Source organism: Euleptes europaea, chromosome 5 (genome assembly GCF_029931775.1).
Source record: "Euleptes europaea isolate rEulEur1 chromosome 5, rEulEur1.hap1, whole genome shotgun sequence".
Taxonomy (NCBI): Eukaryota; Metazoa; Chordata; class Lepidosauria; order Squamata; family Sphaerodactylidae; genus Euleptes; species Euleptes europaea.
Window position 1 is genome coordinate 21,103,718 of NC_079316.1, and position 23,799 is coordinate 21,127,516.

General features: G+C 43.9%; 1 protein-coding gene across 1 annotated transcript in view; it reads right to left on the reverse strand.

Annotated features, from left to right (window-relative positions):
- Positions 1 to 23,799, reverse strand: part of LOC130478222 (multiple epidermal growth factor-like domains protein 6) — a 239,285-nt gene that overhangs the window by 104,799 nt on the left and 110,687 nt on the right. Inside the window, 1 exon segment of the mRNA XM_056850373.1 lies at positions 496 to 618. Within this exon segment, the coding sequence (XP_056706351.1) occupies positions 496 to 618 (123 nt within the window).

Consider the following 23,799-nt stretch of genomic DNA (forward strand, 5'->3'; position numbering starts at 1 on the left):
TTTGTTTTTACTGCTAGCTCTTTTCATTCTGATGTTGCTATGGCTATAATGTTTATATTTATGCACATACATTTTTTATTGTGAGCAGTCTTAGCAATCTAAAGGCAACCAGCAGCTATAGTGGACTTTCCAAAGACAGCGGGTTCAACAAGTAAATTAAAACGACACATTTCCCAAACGCGCACCCCATACATAAAAATTTCATATAAGAGCACCATTAATTCAATATTTCTCTTAAGCTTAATACACATGAATGGAAGACCAGAGGTGGTTGCATTCATGACACTTAAGGGCAATATAACGAAGAGTTGGAACCAAGCTGGTAACTTTCCTGACAGCATGATACCATGATAATATATTTTTTGTTCGAGGAAAAAATCTACGTACTTGCTTTCTCCCAAAGACCACAATGTTAAAGGCTTTTCCTTTTTCATTTTGCACTTGTATATTTCCTTTCCCCCAAAGTACTGCATAGATATTACCGTCATTACTCACTTATGCAGGTGCATCCATCGGTATGAAGTCGATAGCCTGTATCACAATCACAGTGATAGAATCCCACAGTGTTAATACAACTCTGCTGGCAGCCTCCATTTCTAACTGCACATTCGTCGATATCTAAAAGGTGAGAAACAGGTGGTTGAGGTTTTTATAGGCTCACTTGTCTTCATAACAGAGCCAAGTGCCTATTCCTTTGCCAAGTACCAGCAAAGCAATACATACCTTAGACTGAACATCTGCAGCTAAAGGTTTGGATGGATTTTTCTATTTTCAAATCAATATGTACAACTTTGCTGCCTCTCATTCCTCAACTTCCCTGTGATCTGGTTTGAGCACCTAGTTTGAACACACTGGATCAGACCCTTGGTCCATCAAAGTCAGTATTGTCTACACAGACCAGCAGTAGCTTCCCACGGTCTCAGGCAGGTGTTTCACTTCACCTACTTGCCTAGTCCCTTTAACTGGAGATGCTGGGGATTGAACCTGGGACTTTCTGCATACCAAGCAGATGTTCTACCACTGAGCCACAGCCCCTCCCCTCAGGCCCCAATGCCCTCATCTTTCCCTCCTCCTCCTCCCTATACCCACACAACTACAATACACCCTCCTCCTATTTCTAAAACCCTACTAGCTGACTCTACCTCTCTGATGTAAATTATATTTCCCAACATCAAGAAAAGGACAAAATCAACTGAGGGCCCTCCTTTTTATCCCAAACACTGATTGTACTTAATCCACCAAAATATCACTGTTGACTGTATAAAGGTTTGCTGATAAATCTAGTCATCTCAACTGTAATGGACTGGTCTTATCCAACTGCAGCTGAAGATCTTACTTCTGACAAATTATACACTCTGTAAGGGACCCGAGCAATCCCCAAACTCCCCAGCTCTGAGGGGACCCAGGGTCTCCCCCTCAGAAGAAGAAGAGTTGATTTTTATACCCCGCTTTTCTGTACTTTAAGGAGTCTTGAAGTGGCTTACAATCACAATCCCTTTCTCTCTCCACAACAGGCACCCTGTGAGGCAGATGGGGCTGAGAGGGTTCAGAGAGAACTGTGACTAGCCCAAGGTCACCCAGCAGGCTTCATTTGGAGGCATGGGGAATTGAACCCAGTTCTCCAGATTAGATTACACTGCTCTTAACCACTACACCATGCTGGCTCTCAGCATCCATGCACCAGGGGCAACACATGGCTCCTTTCAGGCATAGCCTGCTGTTCCATTGCTTGACTGGGACTGGCCCTTTTGCTGCCCACTGGCTGACGATCGACTGGTGTGTGGCCTTGAGTCACGGGTTGGGAAACAAGGAGATGAGTCGCAGCTGGGTTGTGGAGAGGCACAGGTGGCTTCCCACAGGGATTGCTCATGGGAGTTCCAGGGAGTGGCGCCTCCAAAGGGGCTGGCCACAGGACAAGTCAGGCCCTTCAGGAGGCAAAGGGAAATCTGCCAAGAAGGACACCTGGGCTCTTGCTCCTGTGGCTGAAAAGAGCGAGGTCAGGAGAATGAGGGTGAAGGAAACCCCCTTCCCTCTTAGTCTGAAGCCCGTGGGATGGAACTCAGTGCCCTTTGCTGCCAGGAATTCAACAGACTCAGGCAGGTATTGCACATACTCCAAATTGTAATGACAAGTTCTCAATGGGCTTGTTGTAGTAATTCACTGGTGAGGGACAACTCTTTCATGTTTTCCAGTACTGAACCCTAGCACTACAGTTGAGGGCAGCTACGGTTTCCCATCTGTGCTGGCCTCCCTACCTCCCCCCTCCTTTGCTTGCTGTAAATTGTTCCAACAAAAATGTGGGGGTCCTGACTGTCCCTTCAGGCCCTTCTGTGGTCTCTGTGTCTTAACAATGAGCACCATCTGCTTATTATTTCTGTTTATTATTTCAACATAATGATTTTATGTGGTGGGTACATTGCTTATTTTCTATTGTGATTTTATTGTATTTTATGTATTACCGTAAGTATTGTGTTGTTAGCCGCCCTGAGCCCGGCCTTGGCCAGGGATTGAAGGCGGGATTAAATAAGAACATAAGAACGGCCGTGCGGGATCAGACCAAGGTCCATCAAGTCCAGCAGTCAGTTCACACAGTGGCCAACCAGGTGCCTCTAGGAAGCCCCCAAAGAAGATGACTGCAGCAGCATTGTCCTGCCTGTGTTCCACAGCACCTGATAATAGGCATGCTCCTCTGATCCTGGAGAGAATAGTTATGCATCATGACTAGTATCCATTTTAACTAGTAGCCATGAATATCCCTTTCCTCCGTGAACATGTCCATTCCCCTCTTAAAGCCTTCCAAGTTGGCAGCTATCACCACAACTCCTGAGGCAAGGAGTTCCACAAGTTAACTAACTAAATAAAGTAAATAAAAGGTTGCTATGCCATGCTTAAACGAAGTCCTGTTGATAGTGTTTTCCACATCATCCGAATCATGTTTACTCAGAAGCTTAGCCCACTGAATTCAATGGGATTTATTCCCTAGTCACTCTGTATAGTGTTTCAGCCTAAATGTGCTGCTCAGGAGGGGGGGATAGGAAAAAGAAGCTTCCCCTTTTCCTCAGCCCTAATTCCACAATACAAGGTGGACCCTATCTATATTCTTCACATACCCGTGGTTTAGAAGGCAGGGGTGTTACAATGTAAAGAGAGAATTACATTAAACTCTGCAGCTCCGAATTTGGACGCAGCAGGGATGTGAAGCTCTGAATTTGGACAAAGCAGGGATGAACATCTCTAAGGGGATGAAATTTAGGCATTTCTTTTATGCGCACATACAGACTCATCCTACATCTTAGATTGCCAAGCTTTGCCTCTCCTGTTGTCCCACCAACTTAAAAAGAAATCTGTGAAAACACAGTGCACCAACTAAATGTCCTGTATTTTTCATCTCTTTAGAGCACCTACTCTCTGAACTCAACAGAAAACCATAACTTTTAATTCCACAGGAGCAAGACCCAGCTGCCTGCCTTTTGTGATCTTTCATTCGCCATAAATCTTGAAAAGACTTTCTTTACTGTCACCTTGAAGGGGGCACAAAAGCCAAGGCCAGGAGTCACTGAAATTCAATAGCCTTCTGTGATACCCCATCCCCATGACGATGAAGAAAGCCCTTCTTAGCAATTTTCACCCTAATAAAATTCCTATGTTCCTTTTTGCACAGCAATAGCTCCTGAAATTACACCTGAAGTGAAGAGACGCCTGGTCACCAAATCAACTTGACAATGCCTTGATCTTTGTTTGGTCAGAAGAGAAGTTCAGGTGCAATCCTAATCAACAGAGGTTCAAGTAGAAGTTCAAAGGGCACAGAATAGTGGAATTTGCTCGGTGGAATAGATACCTATAATAGCAGCTGTTCAAGCCATCGATCTCCCTAGTCTTCCGCAGCCTTTTGACTATCAATACCTGGTCCAAAGAAGTTCTACCCCTTCACCTATTAGGAAGGGTAAAGTTTGTGTCATCCAGCATTTTTATCAGCTGTTGTGCTAAGGGCATCAACATACAGAATGTACTCCCTTGTACACTCACGTACCTCTCCAGAGTTGTGAGGGACCTGGCCACAGTTGTGGTGGTAAAGGGTAGGGAAGGCAATTTCTATCCTTATCCCCACCGTAACTTTGCACAGGTCCCCCACTCATTGTTCATTATAGCAATCTGGAGGAACCCTTCCTTCCTTACTTTCAAGTGGGCTGGTCAGTGGTTGGGGGAGACGGCACTTTCCCACTCAGCCACGCCCATTGTAAAATGTGGGTTGGATAGTGATGCAGATGGAAACCTTTGCAGAAGGCTCAGCAGTAGATAGCTGTCCACTCTGAAGCAATTATTGGGGGTGGGTGGGCTAGGCTTGATATGCAGCTCCACCCTCAGGTGGTCCCTTCTCCAATGAACACCAAAGCAGAATGCTTCCTCAGAGGTCAGACCAACCTCCTCTGAGCCTCAACAGCAGGCAGTAGCACCATTGGTCAAATGCCAACTGAACTCTCTCCCATTCAGAATGCTTGTTATCTATGAAGAAGAAGAAGAGTTTGTTTTTACATGCTGATTTTGTCTACCTATTAAGGAGAATCAAACCAGCTTATCTCCTTCCCTTCCTCGCCCCACAACAGACACCTTGTAAGGAAGGAAGAGGAGGAGGAGAAGAGTTGGTTTTTATATGCCAACTTTCCCAAAACCTAGCTTGTTAAGCATTTTTAATCTTTCCCTGATATGAGCAATAAGAAAGAAATGGGGGAGACACTTCCAGGATACACTAATTTTGCATTTGGATACAGCTAGGCCAAGACACAAACTCAGAGGAGGGCACCAAAGAAGAAGACGAGTTGGTTTTTATATCCTGATTTTCTCTACCTTTTAAGTAGACTCAAACTGGTTTACAATTGCTTTCCTTTCCTCTCCCCGCATGTGGAGGAGTGGGGAATCCAGATTAGAGTCCACCACTCTTAACCACTACACCACACTGGCTTTATGAACATTTTAATTGCAGGAAAATGTTGGCGTGGGATATTCACATGACCCACTATCATTTTTTTTTCCTGTTGGGGCACACATATTCTCTGACTTGGACCAACCCTTTAAGTTGGGTTCTCCACCAGCTGACAGACCAAGTTCACAAATAAAGATCAGAAATTAAACTTCTATGTGAGAGAGAAACACTACCAGCTTTGAAATGAAAACATCTGCTTTCCTAGTTACGTTTTAAAATAATATCAGCTTTGAATTTGCCTTTCATGATTTTTAATGCTTATGTTCATTTAATCAAAACCAGCCTTATAAATATGAAAGTCAAAAAATGGAAAGAAAAGAGCTTGAAAGATGGCTTTGAAAGTAAAGGATTCTTGGTTTTCTGGCCTAAATTAAAGACTTTTACAAGGTTTGTTGATAATATTTCACATGTAAAACATGTTCATTTCAAGCAAGTGCTAGAAATGACTTGAGTTCATTTTAAAAACCAAGTACTAGACTTTGTGTTTCATCTTCATGTCACTCACATAGCACAAAGCTATATTTTTGTTTAAGTAAACCATCTGGAATCTTTTCTGCATTAGCAGATGTTCCTTGAGATGTAAATAATAAACATATCTTCCAATTCCACTTACATTTTACCAAGTCTGGTCATATTCTTCTATTTGAACTTTCATATTGCCACATCAAGCAAAGAAAAGAACGCTATTTCTTCACGAACATTTTTCATCCATGGGTAAAATGAGATAATTCAATTTTTGAGGAGATTCAGGGTTGGATTTAGCCTTCTTCTGGAGGAAATCTCAACCAATGCCCCTCCTTGCCACAGCCCCAGTTCCACATGGAGTTTTCCCATATCGGTCCCACGATCCCCATCACAGCCTTTTTGGCGGTCAGAGGGGACCTCCCTCCTCTTTCACCAGTGGAAAACTTGGCTAGATCTACCCCCAAAAGCTATTTTTTGAGGGGTGATGATAAAGTTGGATTAAATTTCCAAATACATGATGGACAAACTATTATATAGGTCTGAGATAAGCTGCGATAAAATTAGTGAGAATTGTACTGGCTAAAATGTTGGATATTCTGGCAGCTCAAACTTTACACATTTGAAGGTAGGTTTATCATGTTACTGTTTATGGTGAGAGATCTCCCCCTCCACACTGCAACTACCCATTACCATTCAGCTGCCTGGTGGGCAGAAATCGGTCAGCAAAAGGGGGGGGGGGAGCTAGAGTCATCCCCAACATGATGACACAACCCAGAACAACCCACCACAAGTGATGCCATCATGCTGGGGAGGGAATACTATAGCACTCACCTACAACTCTATGGTTTCCATAAAGTTTGATGGCAAGTGCTAGAGCAATGATGTCACTTCCAGGTTTCACAGGAAGTTGTCACTGCTTTGGGGATGATGCTGAGGTCCCCCCATACGTTCCCATTTTTCCCATCTCCCATCACTTGCTATTTGAAGGACTAGTGTACTACTTCTGGACTCACAGGCAAAGACTGCCAGAGTAAGGAATGGCTTGGAGCAATTTTAATATGAAGAGCAACTAAAACATCTTGGATAGCAGTCTCTAAGGCTTGTTGTACAACTAGCTACAGTCATGCAATCGTGAAGCAATTCCTTAACACTATAAAATATAAAAGCAATGTCTCTAAATCATAAAGTCCATCAAGACTCTGTGGAGCAGAAACCTAGCAGACAAGGGTTGCCAGGTCTCTTTTCGCCGCTGGTGGGAGATTTTTGAGGTGAAGCCTGAAGAGGGTGGGGTTTGGGGAGGGAAGGGACTTCAATGCCATAGAGTCCAATTGGCAAAGTGGCCATTTTCTCCAAGGGAACTGATCTCTATCGGCTGGAGATCAGTTGTAATAGCAGGAGATCTCCAGCTAGTACCTGGAGGTTGGACACCCTACTAATAGACATGGACTTGTAATAAAAACACACAATAATCATCATTTTTGGAAAAAATAGCTTAAAGGAATGGATTTTCAGTACTGAATTAGGAACCTGGGAAACCTTCACGAAATAATAAGTAATGGCAAACATTACCCAAAACCTAGCTTGCTAAGCATTTTTAATCTTTCCCTGAGATGTGCAACAAGAAAGAAATGGGGGAGGCACTTACAAGGATACACTAATTTGGTATTCGGATACAGCTAAGCCGAGACACAAATTGAGAGGAGGGCACAGAAGAAGAAGACAAGTTGGTTTTTACGGTATATCCCAATTTCTTCTACCTTTTAAGGGGACTCAAACCGTCTTACAATCACCTTCCCTTCCTCTCCCCACAACGGACACCTTGTGAGGTAGGTGGGGCTGAGAGAGTTCTGAGAGAACTGTGACGAGCCCAAGGTCACCCAGCTGGTTTCATGTGTAGGAGTGGGGAAACCAACCACATTCACCAGATTAGAATCCGCCGCTCATGTGGAGGAGTGGGGAATCAAACCTGGTTCTCCAGATTAGAGCCCACTGCTCTTAACCACTACACCATGCTGGAATAACTCCCCGCATCCATTGCTGTGTGCAGGGATTCCATGACCAACATGGTGTCTGTTGTGAGGGGGAGAAGGGAAGATGATTGTAAACCAGTTTGAGTCTCCCTTAAGTGGTAGAGAAAGTCGGCATAAAAAAACCAACTCTTCTTCTTCTTCTTGTAAAGCTTCAAGATTGAAAACCAACCATCTGTCAGTCCACAAAATAAGCAAACCAAATGAAAACGTCAACTGTTTGATAGATAAGCCTGGCTGGGATATGTATGTAAACTGCCTCGAATCCTGGCCCACCATGCTGAAGCTTCAGAGCATGATATAAAAAAAGGGGGGGGGTAAAACCCTTCTATGATCTGGCAGTTAACCGGGAAGTCAAACTGAGGGATGAAAATAAAAAGCCGGATGATTCACAAAGTGTCAAGGTTGGTGATATTCCCACGCGGCTATGAGAAAGCGCCACCTCCTTTTTCACATGCCTGATAAACCAACAGCATCGCAGATCATTAATGCAAAAAAAAAAAAAAAAAACCAACTTTCCCAGCACATCAGAGGTGGAAATAAAAATTGTGCTGAACAAAAAAACAACATACAGTTATGTGTATTTATAAGTCAGAGGCTGGAGCTACAGGAGCGCATGAAAATGCACCCCCCGCTGTGGCAGTAGCAAGCAGGGAGGGAATGGGGCCCCCACACATCGGTCCTGCTTTGCCATCGCCTTCAGCCCCCACACCTCCTCCCCCCCCCCCCCGTTTCTCTGTCACCTCTGCTAACAACTCAGAGACCCAAACTTTCTTGATGGAGCTGCACTCTAACACTATAGGGAGGCCCAACTGATGAAGGACAAAACAATCTTAAAAGGGGGTGGGGGTGGCTTGCTGTAGCCAGCTGTTACAGGGCCATTGCAAAAGTGGAGCTTCATCCAAGTCCTATGAGGAAAGGTTTTAAGGAGCTGGGTATGTCTAGCTCGAAGAGGAGAAGACTAAGAGGGGATATGATCACCATCTTCAAGTACTTGAAGGGCTGTCATATAAAGGATGGCACCGAGTTGTTTTCTGTTGCCCCAGAAGGTCGGACCAGAACCAACGGGTTGAAATTAAATCAAAAGAGTTTCTGTCTAGACATTAGGAAGAATTTTCTAACAGTTAGAGCGGTTCCTCAGTGGAATAGGCTTCCACGGGAGGTGGTGAGCTCTCCTTCCCTGGAGGTTTTTAAGAAGAGGTTAGATGGCCATCTGTCAGCAATGCTGATTCTATGACATTAGGCAGATGATGAGAGGGAGGGCATCTTGGCCATCTTCTGGGCATGGAGTAGGGGTCACTGGGGGTGTGTGGGGGAGGTAGTTGTGAATTTCCTGCATTGTACGGGGGGTTGGACTAGATTATCCTGGTGGTCCCTCCCAATTCTATGATTCCCACCCATCCTCCCCTCCTACAGTGGCTATGGGTGGAGTGTACAAATAGACGCCTCCCGTGCAGCCACACTGCACTTTCCCCTTTAGATGGGAGAAGTGAGGTCTAAGATCACAGGGAGGGGCCCTCCTGACTGTCCCACCTATCAACAAAGCTCGTCTTTTGAGTACACGAGAGAGGGCCTTTTCAGTGGCAGTCCCACGACTCTGGGACACTATTCCCAGGGAATAGTAGAAAAGAGCAAGAGTCCAGTAGCACCTTAAAGACTAACAAAAATATTTTCTGGCAGGGTATGAGCTTTCGTGAGCCACAGCTCACTTCTTCAGATACAGCTAGAATGTGAATCCATCTGTCTTCCCAGGGAGTGCGCCTGGCCCCTCATTCTTGACCTTTAGGAGGCAGCAGAAGACGGCTTTATTCATGACAGCGTTTTTAAATGATTGTTTTCAAATTGGTGGGTTTTATGTATTTTATTGTTGTTTGCATTGTAAGCCTCCCTGCGTTCCTGTATGGTAGAAAGGTGGCTGATAAATAAATAAAGACATGAATAAATAAATACATGTTCTCCAGACCAAAGGAGCAAATCCCAGATGACTTGATCCTGCATCGGGCACAATGTTGTCTCTCATTCACTGCAGGCTTTCCCAATGCCCACGTGGGGGGGGAATCCCCATGTGGGAACAGCCAGAGACTTCTAGAGTAGAAGCTCCCTTGCCCAACCACGTGATCAAAGCAGGAAGCCCAAAACTACAGTGTCTCTGTTAGATTGGTGTTCAGCCTCTGCCTGAAGCCCTACAGTGGGGGAGAACCCCCTCCTGTAATAGGTTTCACTGTCGGACCACTGTTACTACTAGAAAATTTCTCTTGATGTTTGACTGGAATCCTCCTAGCCCATGAGGTCTAACTGTGCCCTCCAAAGAAGAAGTTTTGTCCCTTTCCATGTGACAGTCCTTAAGGAATCTGATGAGTGCATTCATGGTCCCTTCAATCTGCTTTTCTCAAGGCTAATCATTGTGGAAAGTGCCAACAAGTCGCAAACATCTTATGTCAACCCCATAGGGTTTTCAAGGCAAGAGATGGGGCTGTGGCTCCATGGTACAGCATCTGCTTGGCATGCATATAGTCCCAGGTTCAAACCCCACCATCTCCAGTTAAAAGGACTAGGCAGGTAGGTGATGTGAAAGACCTCTGCCTGAGACCCTGGACAGCTGCTGCGGGTCTGAGTAGACAATCCTGACTTTGATGGACCAAGGGTCTGATCCAGTATAAGGCAGTTTCCATGTGTTCATGTGTTACTTTGGGGAGGGGCTGTGGCTCAGTGGTAGAGCCTCTGCTTGGCATGCAGAAGGTCCCAGGTTCAATCCCCGGCATCTCTAGTTTAAGGGACTAGGCAAGTTGGTGATGTGAAAGACCTCTGCCTGAGACCCTGGATTTCCGCTGCTGGTCTGAGCAGACAATACTGGCTTTGATGGACCTTGATGGTCTGATTCAGTATAAGGCAGCTTCATGTGTTCATGTGTGTTAATGAACAGAAGTGGTTTGCCATTACCTGCCTCTGCATAGAAGCCTGGTGGTCTCCCATCCAAGTACTAACCAGGGCAGATCCTGCTTAGCTTCTGATACCTGTTGAGATCAGGCTAGCCTGGGACAGGCTGTACAGGCAGCCGAGTCCAATTGGGGGGGGGGGGATAGATAGGAAGCAGCCAGGAGCAGCAAAGCCACGCCACCGCCACAGAGGCTTCCCAGCCACAAAAGAAAAATTAAAAAGAGGGAAAATAGAAAAAGGCAACAACAACAAAATTCACTTTAACAGGGCTTCGCTTTGAGTGTGAAAATGCCATCAAGTTGCAGCAAACATATGGTGACCCCAGCAAGGGGCTTTCAAGGCAAGTGAGATGCAGACATGGTTTGCCATTGCCTTCCTTTGCAGATTCTTCCTTGGTGGTCTCCCATCCAAATACCAACCCTGCATAGCTTCTGAGATTTGGCATTGGGCTATACTATACCAAACCATTCCACATGCTGAAGGGACTGTTAGGGGAAGGGAAATGCAGCTAAGATACATGATCCTGGCACCAAGGGATCACTGGATACAGCCATTGTGGAATACCAATCTGTGCCCAGCAGCATAACTGCTGGGTAAAAGGGTAACGCTGTGCACTGAATCAGGGACGTGTAGGGGAACACACATGCTCTTTACCACAGTGCTCTGCTCACTCCTCTTAACTCTTCCATAACAACTCCTCCCTCTACGACAAGAGATCTCAATTAAGACACTGTCTTTCAGTTTTCCAGTAAGCTGGGCTCCCGAACTCAGCATGCACTTCTTGAAGTGTGGTGCTTAAGAGTTTAATTCTGGCCCCTACTCTGATTTTACTGTTAGAAAATCAGGTGCGTGCACACACACACGCACCAATCAGTGTCTGCATTTAAGTTGTATAAAAGGAGAGTGCCATGCTTATTTATGAACTGGGACTTCAATATCTTTCTCCCAGCAGGATACGACAGTTCAAAAACATAGTTATGCTGAAAACACACAGAGGAAAAATGTCTGATCTTTTGAAAAAACCTCTGCATTTTGACAGCAGTAGACAAATGTGCTCTTGCCAAGTTTGGTTAGTGACTTTCTGCACTTCAGAAGCTTCCCTTCCCACCAGATGCCACACAGTAGGCAGGCTACGCAACAGAGAGGCAGACTCATGCAAATGCTGGCCTAATTTGATCCGCTGTCACCTGAGCCAAAACGCAGCTGCAGAAAATGTGTTGAACACTGTCAGATCCTTGGCCTATCAAGGTCAGACCATGCCCAGGGGCAGTGGGGCTACAGGGTCTCAGGGGGAGGTCTTTCTCCTCCTTTACTATCTGATCCTTTTAACAGGAGATGCCAGGGACTGAACTTAGGACCCTCTGCATGTAAAGCAGATGCTCTGCCACTGACCCACATAGCAGTGTTCTGAACTGAAGAAAGGTTGTCTTTATTAATATGCATGTAGAAGTGGGAGAGTTTTCTTGGCCACAGGCTAAGGGTCACAGATGGCTTAGGTACATATTAGCTTTCTGTCCTATGACTGCATGGCCATGGGGAAATTTGCTTAGGTATATTCCTGCTAAGAGCCCTGTGGTGCAGAGTGGTAAGCTGCAGTACTGCAGTCCAAGCTCTGCTCACGACCTGAGTTCGATCCCAAAGGGAGTCGGTTTCAGGTAGCCAGCTCAAGGTTGACTCAGCCTTCCATCCTTCCGAGGTCGGTAAAATGAGTATCCAGCTTGCTGGGGATAAAGGGAAGATGACTGGGGAAGGCACTGGCAAACCACCCCGTAAACAAAGTCTGCCTAGAAAATGTCAGGATATGACGTCACCCCATGGATCAGGAATGACCAGGTGCTTGCACAGGGGACCTTTACCTTTTTACCTTATATATTACTGCCAGTGTCAATTTTTTCCTATTTACAAAATTTATACCCTGCCTTTCTGCCCTCATCAGGGCCACCAAAGTGGCTAAAAGGTTAAAAACATGCCTTAAAAATAATTATAACCAAACAAAAACACATAATCAAAACAATTAAACTGAGCTAAAACACACATACAAAAACTTAATAAAACTATTACAACACTGGGCAGGAAGGAGGGATCACTAAAGGAATGACAAATGAAACAAAAAAACCCTTCAAGAACCGATGAACTCTGACCGTGAAAGCCTTCGACAATATGTACCCAGCTTGCTGGGGGTAAAGGGAAGATGACTGGGGAAGGCACTGGCAAACCACCCCGCAAACAAAGTCTGCCTAGGAAACGTCGGGATGTGACGTCACCCCATGGGTCAGGAATGACCCGGTGCTTGCACAGGGGACTACCTTTACCTTTAATAAAAGTTAATAACTACTACTGTTGCTTTTAGATTTGCTATGGTATATCCAACCCATACAAACTATGGGATGTACTCAGGCAGTTTTTTTTTAAACTCAGTCCCACCCTATTAATCTTTTCACGATAGCCCTCACCCCACATTACTTTTATCCATGCAGATTCCATTATCTCCAGCATCTCCCTTTTTGATGGCCAGAAAATACCCCTCCTTCCTTTATTACCAGTTGAAAAGCTGGATGGATTTAACCCTCTATAAAAATACATAATGTATCTTCCACAAGCACAGACGTGTGTATTAACAGCAAGTTCCAAAGGTTTGGACACAGATGTCCACGTCCCAGCCCTGCTGTGCGCGTGCTTGAAGCGCGCGCACAGCGGGGCTTGGAAGACTCCAGCCTCCCTCCAGACCCCTCCCTCCTCAGGCCCCGCCCCCAAAACCTCCCACTGGTGGCAAAGAGGGACCTGGCAACCCTACCTGGAGAGCCCATGGTAGCCTAACCTTGTCAGGTCTTGAAAGTTAAGCAGGGTCAGCCATGGTCATTATTTGGGTGGGAGATCACCAAGTCAGTCTAGGGTTGTTATGCAGAGGGAGGCAATGGCAAACCACCTCTGAACTCTCCTGTCTTGAAAACCCATAAGTCGGCTGCCAACTTGACGGCAAAAAAAGGTTGAATTTAACTTGAAAGAAACAAGGCCATTTAACCCATAAATTGTAAGACTGCACTGTTCACCCTACCATTTTTTAAATCACTATTTCTAGTAAAGAAATACAAATACTGTTTGTGTTATTTTCAGAATACAGAGAACTGTGAGTTGATATGCTCGAAAGAGACACTGATAATTGTTGACTTCCCGGTAATTAAATCAAACTTTGTGTCATTCAAGCTACCAATCTGTAAACTCTAAGCCACAAACTTACTGTCCTGTTGGCATTTATGTTTGGTTCACTTCCTTTGTGCTTCCATTATTTAAAAATACCAACAGATCTGTATTTCTTTTGGACGATAATGGGTATCTTGTTGAAGGTTTTATTAAAAGGAAACATCAGGAGTCTGCTAAAACTTGGAAATCTTTAAATGTAATAATGAAGACTGGAGCGCCCCGCCCCTGGGGGAGAAGGGGTGGAGCAAGGGCACGACACTCAGGACGGCAGCTGCCCAAGTGCAGAGCCAAGAGAAGAGCCATTGGGGCAACAACAGCAAGGGAGAAGCCGACAGGAGAAAGGCCAACCAGTACCAACTCCATACAGGGCAATGTCCACCTCTGAATAGGACTGCCAGCCTCCAGGTGGTCACACAAAAAAATGTCTAAGCTGTAGAAGGCTTGGCAATTCAAAAAAATACAGCTATTATGGCTATCAAAATTGAAAACACACACATATATATCACTACTTGTGAGTAAAATAGGATGTTGACTTACTACTCGTGACTAAAATAGGGTGCTGACAATAAGGTTTTTTTGTATCTTATGTATTATAACAAAAACTTTTCTTTAACATCTATTGTATTTCAACATAAATAATAATTGCTGCTACATCAGTCAATTATATTATACACTCAACTTGTGTTTTTGAATTTTCATACACAATCTTTGTTTCTAACATACAATGGATTCAACAATAACAGTTCATATATGGTAGGTGGGACAGCTTTATGCTAAGTAGCGCTGTTTCGTAGTTTTCTTCAGCCACCCTTAGCCGTTTTGTGTCCACTTCCCCTTTGTAGAACAGCAAAATTGTAATTCAAGCTATTAACATGAAAATATATACATTAAATCATATATACAAAAATATCCAAATAAATTCTTCAAAACTCACAAGTAACAAGATACAAAAAACCTGTATGGTCAACATCCTATTTTACTCACGCGTAGTAAGTCAACATCCTATTTTACTCACGAGTAGTGATATATATATATGTGTGTGTGTTTTCAATTTTGATAGCCATAATAGCTGTTTTTTTTTTTAATTGCTAAGCCTCCAGGTGGTGGCAGGAGATCTGCTATTACAACTGATCTCCAGGAGGCAGAGATGAGTTCCCCTGGAGAAAATGGCCGCTCTGGCAATTGGACTCTATGGCATTGAAGTCCCTCCCCTCCCAAATCCCGCCCTCCCCAGGCTCCACCCCCAAATCCTCGCACCGCTTGCAAAGAGGGACCTGGAAACCCTACTCCTGAAGAGAAAGGGTCAGCTTAGGAGTTGGAGCAGGGAAACAGGAACTGGATTTAGCCAGGAGACAAGGGATAAAAGGCCCCAGCTGAAGGAGGTAGAGGAGGCAGCTGGCTATAAGCTGGGAAGGGGCAGACAGGCTTGGGGCCTTTGCAGACAAAAGAGTTCATACTCTCCTGGAGACTCGGAAGGCGACATTCCTGGCCCATTGGGGAGCCAGAAGGAACTTTCTCCACTGGATGATGATGATTTCTAGGCTGCTCTCTCCTGTGGCCACGGCACATTGGCCTCCCCCCTGGCTTAGCCCTGCAGAAAGGGTGCAGCGACCAGGACAGGCGCTTAATGAGATGGAAGAAGGACTCAGTCCGGGATAGTGGTCCTAGCACCCTTGTGTGAATGTTACACTCCAGTCAGGGAAAAGGCAGGATGTGCAGGGAATGTTGGTTTTTATTTCTTAAGAACACACACACAATGAACTAAAACACTTCCAGAACCCAAAATCGCTTCCGCACTGAAGTTTTCTAACTGACATCTCCATTACCCAGAATACGACATGGTTCAGTTTTACAGGGGCATATAAACAATCCAACATAAAACTTTCCATCAGCTATTACTTCCTGTCACATGAACAGGTGGAGGTGAGGAGTAGCGAACTGGCTGGGCCACAGGGTGGCAGTTAAGCTCTGGAATTGGCCAAGTAATTAAAGGGCGGCCTGTACATTTCTGGTGGGTTGACATCTTTAGCACTGCAGAATGAAGAGGGCACTCACTGGAGGATCATACCTCTGGCCCTGGAGGCTTCACAGACATATGTGTAATAAAAATGAAAAGTGGCATTTGTTTGCCTCATAGTCAGCAGAGATATTGACATTCCTGAGAAATAATTGTGTTTGAAATGTGGTGCATGTATGTGGACAGGTGACCGACCCACACTGCCACTCTTCATCGTGGAGAGCCAGTGGGGTGTAGTGGTTAAAAGCAGTGGTTTGGAGCAGTGGACTCTGATCTGGAGAGCCGGGTTTGATTCCCCACTCCTCCGCACGAGCAGCAGAGGCTAATCTGGTGAACTGGGTTGGTTTCCCCACTCCTACACATGAAGCCAGCTGGGTGACCATGGGCAAGTCACAGCTCTCAGCCCCCCCCCCCCCACACCTCACAGAGTGTCTGTTGTGGGGAGGGGAAGGGAAGGTGATTGTAAGCCGGTTTGGGTCTCCCTGAAGTGGTAGAGAAAGTCAGCATATAAAAACCAACAACTCCTCCTCCATCTTCTTCTTCAATAGTGATTTTTTAAAATGTCTGTGAGCCTCTTTTATACACACCTCAGGCGGGAAAGGTCCACACAGGTGTCCACATGATTTAACCCCATGCTAGCCCTCTTCAGATGACATCTCTGTGTTGAAACCAATGTTCAGAGGAAGGAGCGGGAACTAGTACATTGTCTCCTATCTGTGAACAGTCACCAGAATATGAGGACAGTCTATATGTGCATAGGTTCTGTCCCTGTTATAAGGAACACTGATATTTTGAGCATTCCTGATTATAGGGAGGAAGCCTACGTGTGTAGACATTGTGTTACTCTGTAGTAGTGTTGGAAAGTGCCAGGAAGCAGCAGCTCAGCGAGCTCGTACGAGAGAAGACCGGAAAGGTGTCTGCTTTTTAAGCGTTTAGTAAAAAGTAATGACGCACTTTCAGAGATTTCTCCACAACTATTCCTGAACCGGAGATGTTAGTCTTCTGAAGAAAAAACAAACAAACAGGAATTGTGCGGCACTTTAATAAAATTTGTTTCCAGCACAAGCTTTGTTGGACTAGAACAGGTTTCCCTGGGAGGTGGTAAGCTCTCCTTCCCTGGAGGTTTTTAAGCAGAGGCTAGATGGCCATCTGTCACCAATGCTGATTCTATGACCTTAGGCAGTTCATGAGGCAATTTATGAGCGGGAGGGCATCTTGACCATCTTCTGGGCATGGAGTAGGGGTCACTGGGGGTGTGTGGGGGGAGGTAGTTGTGAGTTTCCTGCATTGGGCAGGGGGTTGGACTAGATGACCCTGGTAGTCCCTTCCAACTCTATGATTCTATGTATGAAGAAGTGGGCTCCAGTCTGCAAAAGCTCCTCTTGCAATAAAATGTTATTAATATTTAAAGGTGCCACAAGAATCTTGTTTACACAAGAATCATGTTTACCCATGAACACTTTTTTAAAAAGTGCTGATAGTCTCAGAACCAGTTTGGCACAACCAGGTGTGTGTGTGTATAACTTAGATGCACGGATACACACACATCTTAGATGCATAGTAAGCTACCATGCAAAATGGAAGATCCTCTTATTTTTCTTCTTCAAGAAGAATTTCAGTTAAAATGACTAATTGAGAGTTTTTTACGACAACCCTGGAAAACAAACTATAATTTGTATATTCAGAATTGCCCATTAGGCGCTGTCTTTTCAGAGACAATAACCACAATGGGTGAGATTTTCAGATGCGCTCCAGAGTAGTTCATTTAACTTCAATGGGATTAATTCAGAATCAGCACTTGCCGGAAGACAGCCATGCAAAATCCTGCTAGCACACACACACCCCTTTTAAAAAGAGAATCCATTTATTCTTTGACAACTGCAAAGTGTATTCCTATAATTGCAGAGGTAACAGCCCAACTGATTACATCCATTTGTCAGTGGTAACAATTCTTTCTCCCTTTTCACACAAACAAATTATTGCCACTTAAGAGAGGTGGAAATGTTGTCTTAATTCATAACTTACATTCCAAAGCAATTCATAAGTACAGAAAATGGCTAATATAATTATCGTATGCATAAAATGCTATTCTTTTGTTTATTTGTTTATTCGATTTATACCCTGCTCTATTTCCTGGCCAGGGCTGGGCTCAGAGTAGGGTATCAATTAAAAATACCCTCCTCTACATGAAGAAAAAAAAGACTCCCATTCAGATTTACTTGGGTAAGCTTCCAAGGTAAATACAAAAAACGTGTGTCAAATTTTCAGGGGCAAATTTTCTGATTCCCTTCCCTACAGCCACTTAGCATGAACACGTGAATCTGCCTTATACTATCAGAATACTGATCAATCAAGGTCAGTATTGTCTACTCTGATTGGCAGAGTCTCTCCAGAATCACTGGAAGAGATATTTCATATCATCTACTTTTAACTGGAGATGCTGGGGATTGAACCTGGGGCTTTCTGCCTGAAAAGCAGATGCTTTACCACCAAGCCACATACCTTCCCCCATGGTCATGTGTTCAGCTCCAAGGACTTTTCCCAATCACAACTGTTAATTTGGGGGGAAAGGAAGAAAACATATGTCCATCATTCCTATTATAACTTACTATTTCTTAAATTTCCTTCCAACCTTGTGTGATTTTGTGATTTGTGATTTTGTAAACTAAGACAGGGAGCTGTGGTTTAGCGGTGGAGCGTACACTTTATATATAAGAAGGTCCTAAATTCATTTCCTTCCATCTGCAGTTGAACGAATCTCAGGCAGAGGGAAAGACCTTTCCTTGCCATAGACTCTGGAAAGCCAATGGATAGGGATGCCAGTGCCAGGTTGGAAATATCTGGCGACTTTATGGGTGGAGCCTGAGGAAGGCAGGGTTTGGGGAGGGGAGAGACTTCAATGGGGTATAATGCCATATAGTCCACTTTCCAAAGAGGCCATTTTCTCCAGGTGAACTGATCTCTGTTGCCTGTAAATCAGATGTAATAGTGAGAGATCTCCAGCCACAACCTGGAGGTTGGCAACCTTACCAACGGCAGTCAGATTCGACAATACCGAGCAAGACAGATCAAAGGTCTTTTTCAGCTTAACACAAGTTTTATAATGAGATGTCATGTGTACTGTAATAGAGTTCCTGCAGTCTCTATCTACCATGCTACTTTCTAGAGCAGGCAACCTGGATCGAGGAGGCAGGTCCTCCCTTTATCCTTTCAAATCTTCCATCCATAGGCTACATTAGTACCTACTTCATAGTTTTTCTTCTTTTTTCAACTACATTTGGGGGAGAGTCAGACAACAGTTTTCTGTCTCCTTGTCCACAGAGAAGCAATTTCAGGGGGATATTTTGGGCTACAGAGGGAGGCGGAAAGCAAGAAACTCTCTCTTCCCAGGCAGAAACCTTCTACCCATGGAAATATCCAGGTGGATCCAAGCATTAAAATGTCAAAATATTTATTTTGGTGCTATTTGGGGTGCCATTTTCCGTCCTGGCCAATGCTCCTGTCAGTCAGTGAGGGCAGGTGAGGGCAGTTTGAGAGTGAGGGCAATATAAATACATCATATAAATACATAAGCAATCCTTTTCACAAGATAACCACATTCAGGCTTCGTATAGACATCTCAAGCTCTTCCTCTTACATTTCATTTCCCTTTCAGCCCTCTGTTGGCAAATTTCTCCCCATGCCTGTGTGTGCATGGATATATCTGCCCAATGTGCTGCAATTCAAAAAGAAATGTGGCACCTTAAAGACAAGCGGTGCAATCTTATGCAGTTACTCCAGTCTAAAACCACTGAAATAAGTGATTATTTCCCAAATAACGAATAACTGAAGTGAAAAGTTCCAGAGAGGTAGCTCATATGCAGGGTTACTCCAGTCTAAGCTCACAGATATGGGCTTAGACTGGAATAACACTGCATATGATAGCACGATAATACAGCTAGCACTCTGGAACTTCTCACTTTAATTATTCATTATTTGGAAAATAAGGGTGTCATAAAATCAAGATGTGGCCTTTCCACTCTCAAAGTAAACACTGAAGCTAAGTAGCTGACTTTGAGGCCACAATGGAACACATTTGTCTTAAAGTTTATGCATTTCAAAAGTCAGGATATTTGCCAAATGGTGTGATTAAAAAAATAAAAATAAACCCTGAGAATGTCTACTGATCAAGTTACGGGCATAGGACTATTACACAGATCAGCACAACAAAGGATCTTTTTCTTCATCAACGATTGATCACAGGTCATCACTCATCTCTGACTTCAGGAGATGTGATGGGAAAGAAAACCTGATGAAGCATATTAGAAGCGACAACCTACTGAAGGGAGTTCACACAGAGGTCATGAACTTTGTAGCTAATTTCTAAAGTTATACGGAGAGACATATGCATTAAAGCTGGTGTCACAGTTCCAGAAGACAAGCCGTGGGAGGAACTGGCATCTTGAACTCTTGAGCAGAACAGGATGGGGTAGCAATTTCTATGGTTTTTGTTTTTTTTTTAACCACAAGGCTTGTAGATATTTTAGGTTGCAGATGAATGCAGAACTAGACCAACAATAAAAGCTAAAACGTTAACTGGGAGCTATGACAAAATATCGCAAAATGTACAAAATCCAAAATACCCTGACATGGGAATAACAAAGACTGCAAAACATGTGACTGCACTAAAAGGTACTATATAAATGAATGGTGGCTGTTAATGTTGCCCTGACAACATGGTGTTCCTGCCTCATACCAGGTGCAGAAGGAATCCATCTTGAAATAGGATGGGTTTTAGTCAATGAAATTAGTTTGGGAGCCTGAGGAGGGCAGGGTTTGGGGAAGGGAGGGACTTCAATGCCAGAGTCCAATTGCCAAAGCAGCCATTTTCTCCAGGTGAATTGATCTCCAGGTGAACTGAGGCATGAAGCACCACAGGGCAACTGAGCTCACTAAGGATGAATTAAATTGTGGAACTCCCTGCCCTAGGATGGGATGATGGCTGCCAACTTGGAAGGCTTTAACAGGGGAGTGGCATGTTCATGGAGGAGAGGGCTATCCATGGCTGCTAGTCAAAATGGATACTGTAGTAGAAAAGGGCAAGAGTCCAGGAGCACCTTAAAGACTAGCAAAAATATTTTCTGGTAGGGTATGAGCTTTCGTGAGCTCACAGCTCACTTCTTCAGATAGTCATACCCTACCAGAAAATATTTTTGTTAGTCTTTAAGGTGCTACTGGACTCTTGCCCTTTTCTACTACTGCAGACAGACTAACACGGCTACCCACTGTGAATTATCTAAAATGGATACTACTCATGATACATACCCTTTCTCTCCAGGATCAGAGGAGCATGCCTATTATTTTGGGTGCGGTGGAACACCGGCAGGATGGTGCTGCTGCAGTCGTCTTGTTTGTGGGCTTCCTAGAGGCACCTGTTTGGCCACTGTGTGAACCGACTGCTGGACTTGATGGGCCTTGGTCTGATCCAGCAGGGCCTTTCTTATGTTCTTATGAGTAACACATGAAATTACAGAAAACGAAGTTTTACCTTTTCCCCCATTTCCCCAGGCCAATCTGACCGTACTTTGTGGGTTGGGTTTTCCCTAACGTTACAGAAATCAGCTATACCTGTCTACAACTGATGATTTAGAAAACCTAATTAACTTTACGCAACAGGAGTAGTGATATAGAGTGATTCATCCTTTGTAATTCATTCCTAAATTCCATCAAATACAAAATGGGATAGAAAACCTAGGCATGATGTAGTACCATATCTCGACCATTCTACTATTTGCCACTGGTGGATTAATCTTCCACTAATTGGTATATACTTCTTTGGAGCACCGTTATTATAAATCTCCTCAATATTTCACTGCAATGAGTACCAAATACTAGTTATTGTTGGTATGGCCAAGCATTTATTTATTTTTTGCCCTAACTGTATGGCCAGCTAATTAAAAAAAACACAGCTATTCAAATGCAAACTTTAAATTTAGGCAACCCATAGCCCCAGGTAAGACCAAGGAGCCTAGATCTGAACCCACAAATTAGGGTTTATTGTTCATTTCCATGGAAACACCCGTGCTAGACACAACCCTGCATCCAATTTTTCAAACTCTGTCATATATACGTTCTTCATTGTCTGCCTAGCAGTGGGATATGGGAGATAAAACTGTCATAACACAGCAAACGCAGACTTAGTTTTGAGAGGCTAATCAATCCACCCCCTCCGGCATTTTAATTCAGCTGTGTGTTCCTTCACTGAACTGGAATTTACTTCACATCTGGAATTTACTTCCAGATGTAAGCACTGCTCATTCCAGTGTTGTGAGATTATCCAAAACCTTGCACTATAAACAAACTATTGATTGTGGAAGAGGGTTTCAGACTGTTAGAGCAGACCTTCCAAAGTCAACTTGCAACTGCCTAAGCCTCTCTAAATGTTAATATTAAAGGGCAATTTAAATGATAAAAGAGCCATGGAGAGGCTCCTGAAAACACTTACCCTCTGACAGAGCTAAGACAACACACCTATCTAGCCTTAATACAGTAGGGAGAGAGACCTCTGTGAGTCAGCAATCAAGAGAAATGTGCAAAAAAATTAAACGGGGGATCTAACTAGAACTGCGGCCCTGAACCAAAATGGCCCAGGTTAGCCCAGTATTGTCAGATTTCAGAAGTTAAGCAGGGTAAGCCCTGGTTAGTATTTAGATGGAAGACCACAGAGGAAGTCTGTGGTTGCTATGCAGAGGCGGGCAATTGCAATTTAAGGTGTTGGCAATGACATACAAAGCCCTTTATGGCGTTGGACCCTCATATTTGTGAGACCGCCTCTCCCTCTATGCACCCGCCACAACTTTGCTCATCTGAGCAAGGTCTTCCACGGGTGCCAATCTGCAAATGGGCCAAATCAACAATTGCTCGTACTGGTGCCTTCTCCGTTGTGGTCCCCACCTTATGGAACAGCCTGCCTGAGGAGGTCAGGAAGGCTCCTGCTCTTCTGGCTTTCTGCAAACTATGCAAAACTGAATTATTCAATAGAGCTTTTCTACGCAGGTAATAGAGCTGCTCTGTACTAAATGATCCACAAAGTTACTTAAATTATTAGGGGCTGTGGTCTATACTATTGTGTTTAGCTTGCTGAAACTGGGATCCTACGATGTAATTTTTGTATCAATTTATGTGCCATGTTGACTTATGCTTTGCTTAAGATCTGTTTTTAGATTTCTGATTGGTTCTACAACCCTACTCCTATTGTATTGAATACATGAACACATGTCTTATACTGAATCAGACCCTTGGTCCAAGAGTCAGTATTGTCTATTCAGATCGGCAGCGGCTCTCCAGGGTCTCAGGCAGAGGTCTTTCACATCACCTGCTTGCTTAGTCCTTTTAACTGGAGATGCCGGGGATTGAACCTGGGACCTTCTGCATGCCAAGTAGATGCTCTACTACTGACCCACAGCCTTTCCCCCATCCTGTTGATTGTACTGACTCACTCTGTGAAATCAGCCTTGAGTCCAAGTGAGAAAGGTGGACTATAAATGATGTAATTAAAAAAAAAATACAGATGTCTCTGCTAATGGAAATTTGTTTGCAAGTTAGAAGGGAGTAAAAAAAAGATAAAGATTACGTTCGGGATATAGCATAATCACATCATAAAATTTGATCAAGGATATAACACTCTTGGCCATGTATTTTCCTGGATTAAAGGAAAAGAAACTAAACTGTTCATCAGTTTATTTCTGCTGTCCCCCTCACTTCAACAAATTATTTAGTACTCTTAAATTATATTGACACAGAAGATGGCTATGCTGATTTCCAGTTATATTAGACCCAGAGTTCATAATACTCTTGAGAGTAAAAGGCAAATTTATCTTTGGATACTTCAGGGGAAAGGGAATAAGCTGCCAAATATAACACAGAGAACACCTGTTAGCAGAAGTAATGCCTCAGGATCCTTTTCCTCTTACCAAGTCAACTGCAGACTCTAATTCAACCCAAATAGACTGTCTGAATTAAAAAGAAGAAGAAGCCTTTGGCAAAATAAGCATTGTGGTTCATTTCAGATATTGCTAGCTATTAGATTGAGAAAGATTTGCTCCCATCTAAAAAAAAGCTCAACACAGAAAGAAAACCAGATGAACTTTTCCTGCCTTGTCTGACTTACCCTAACAACAGGATCTGAAACT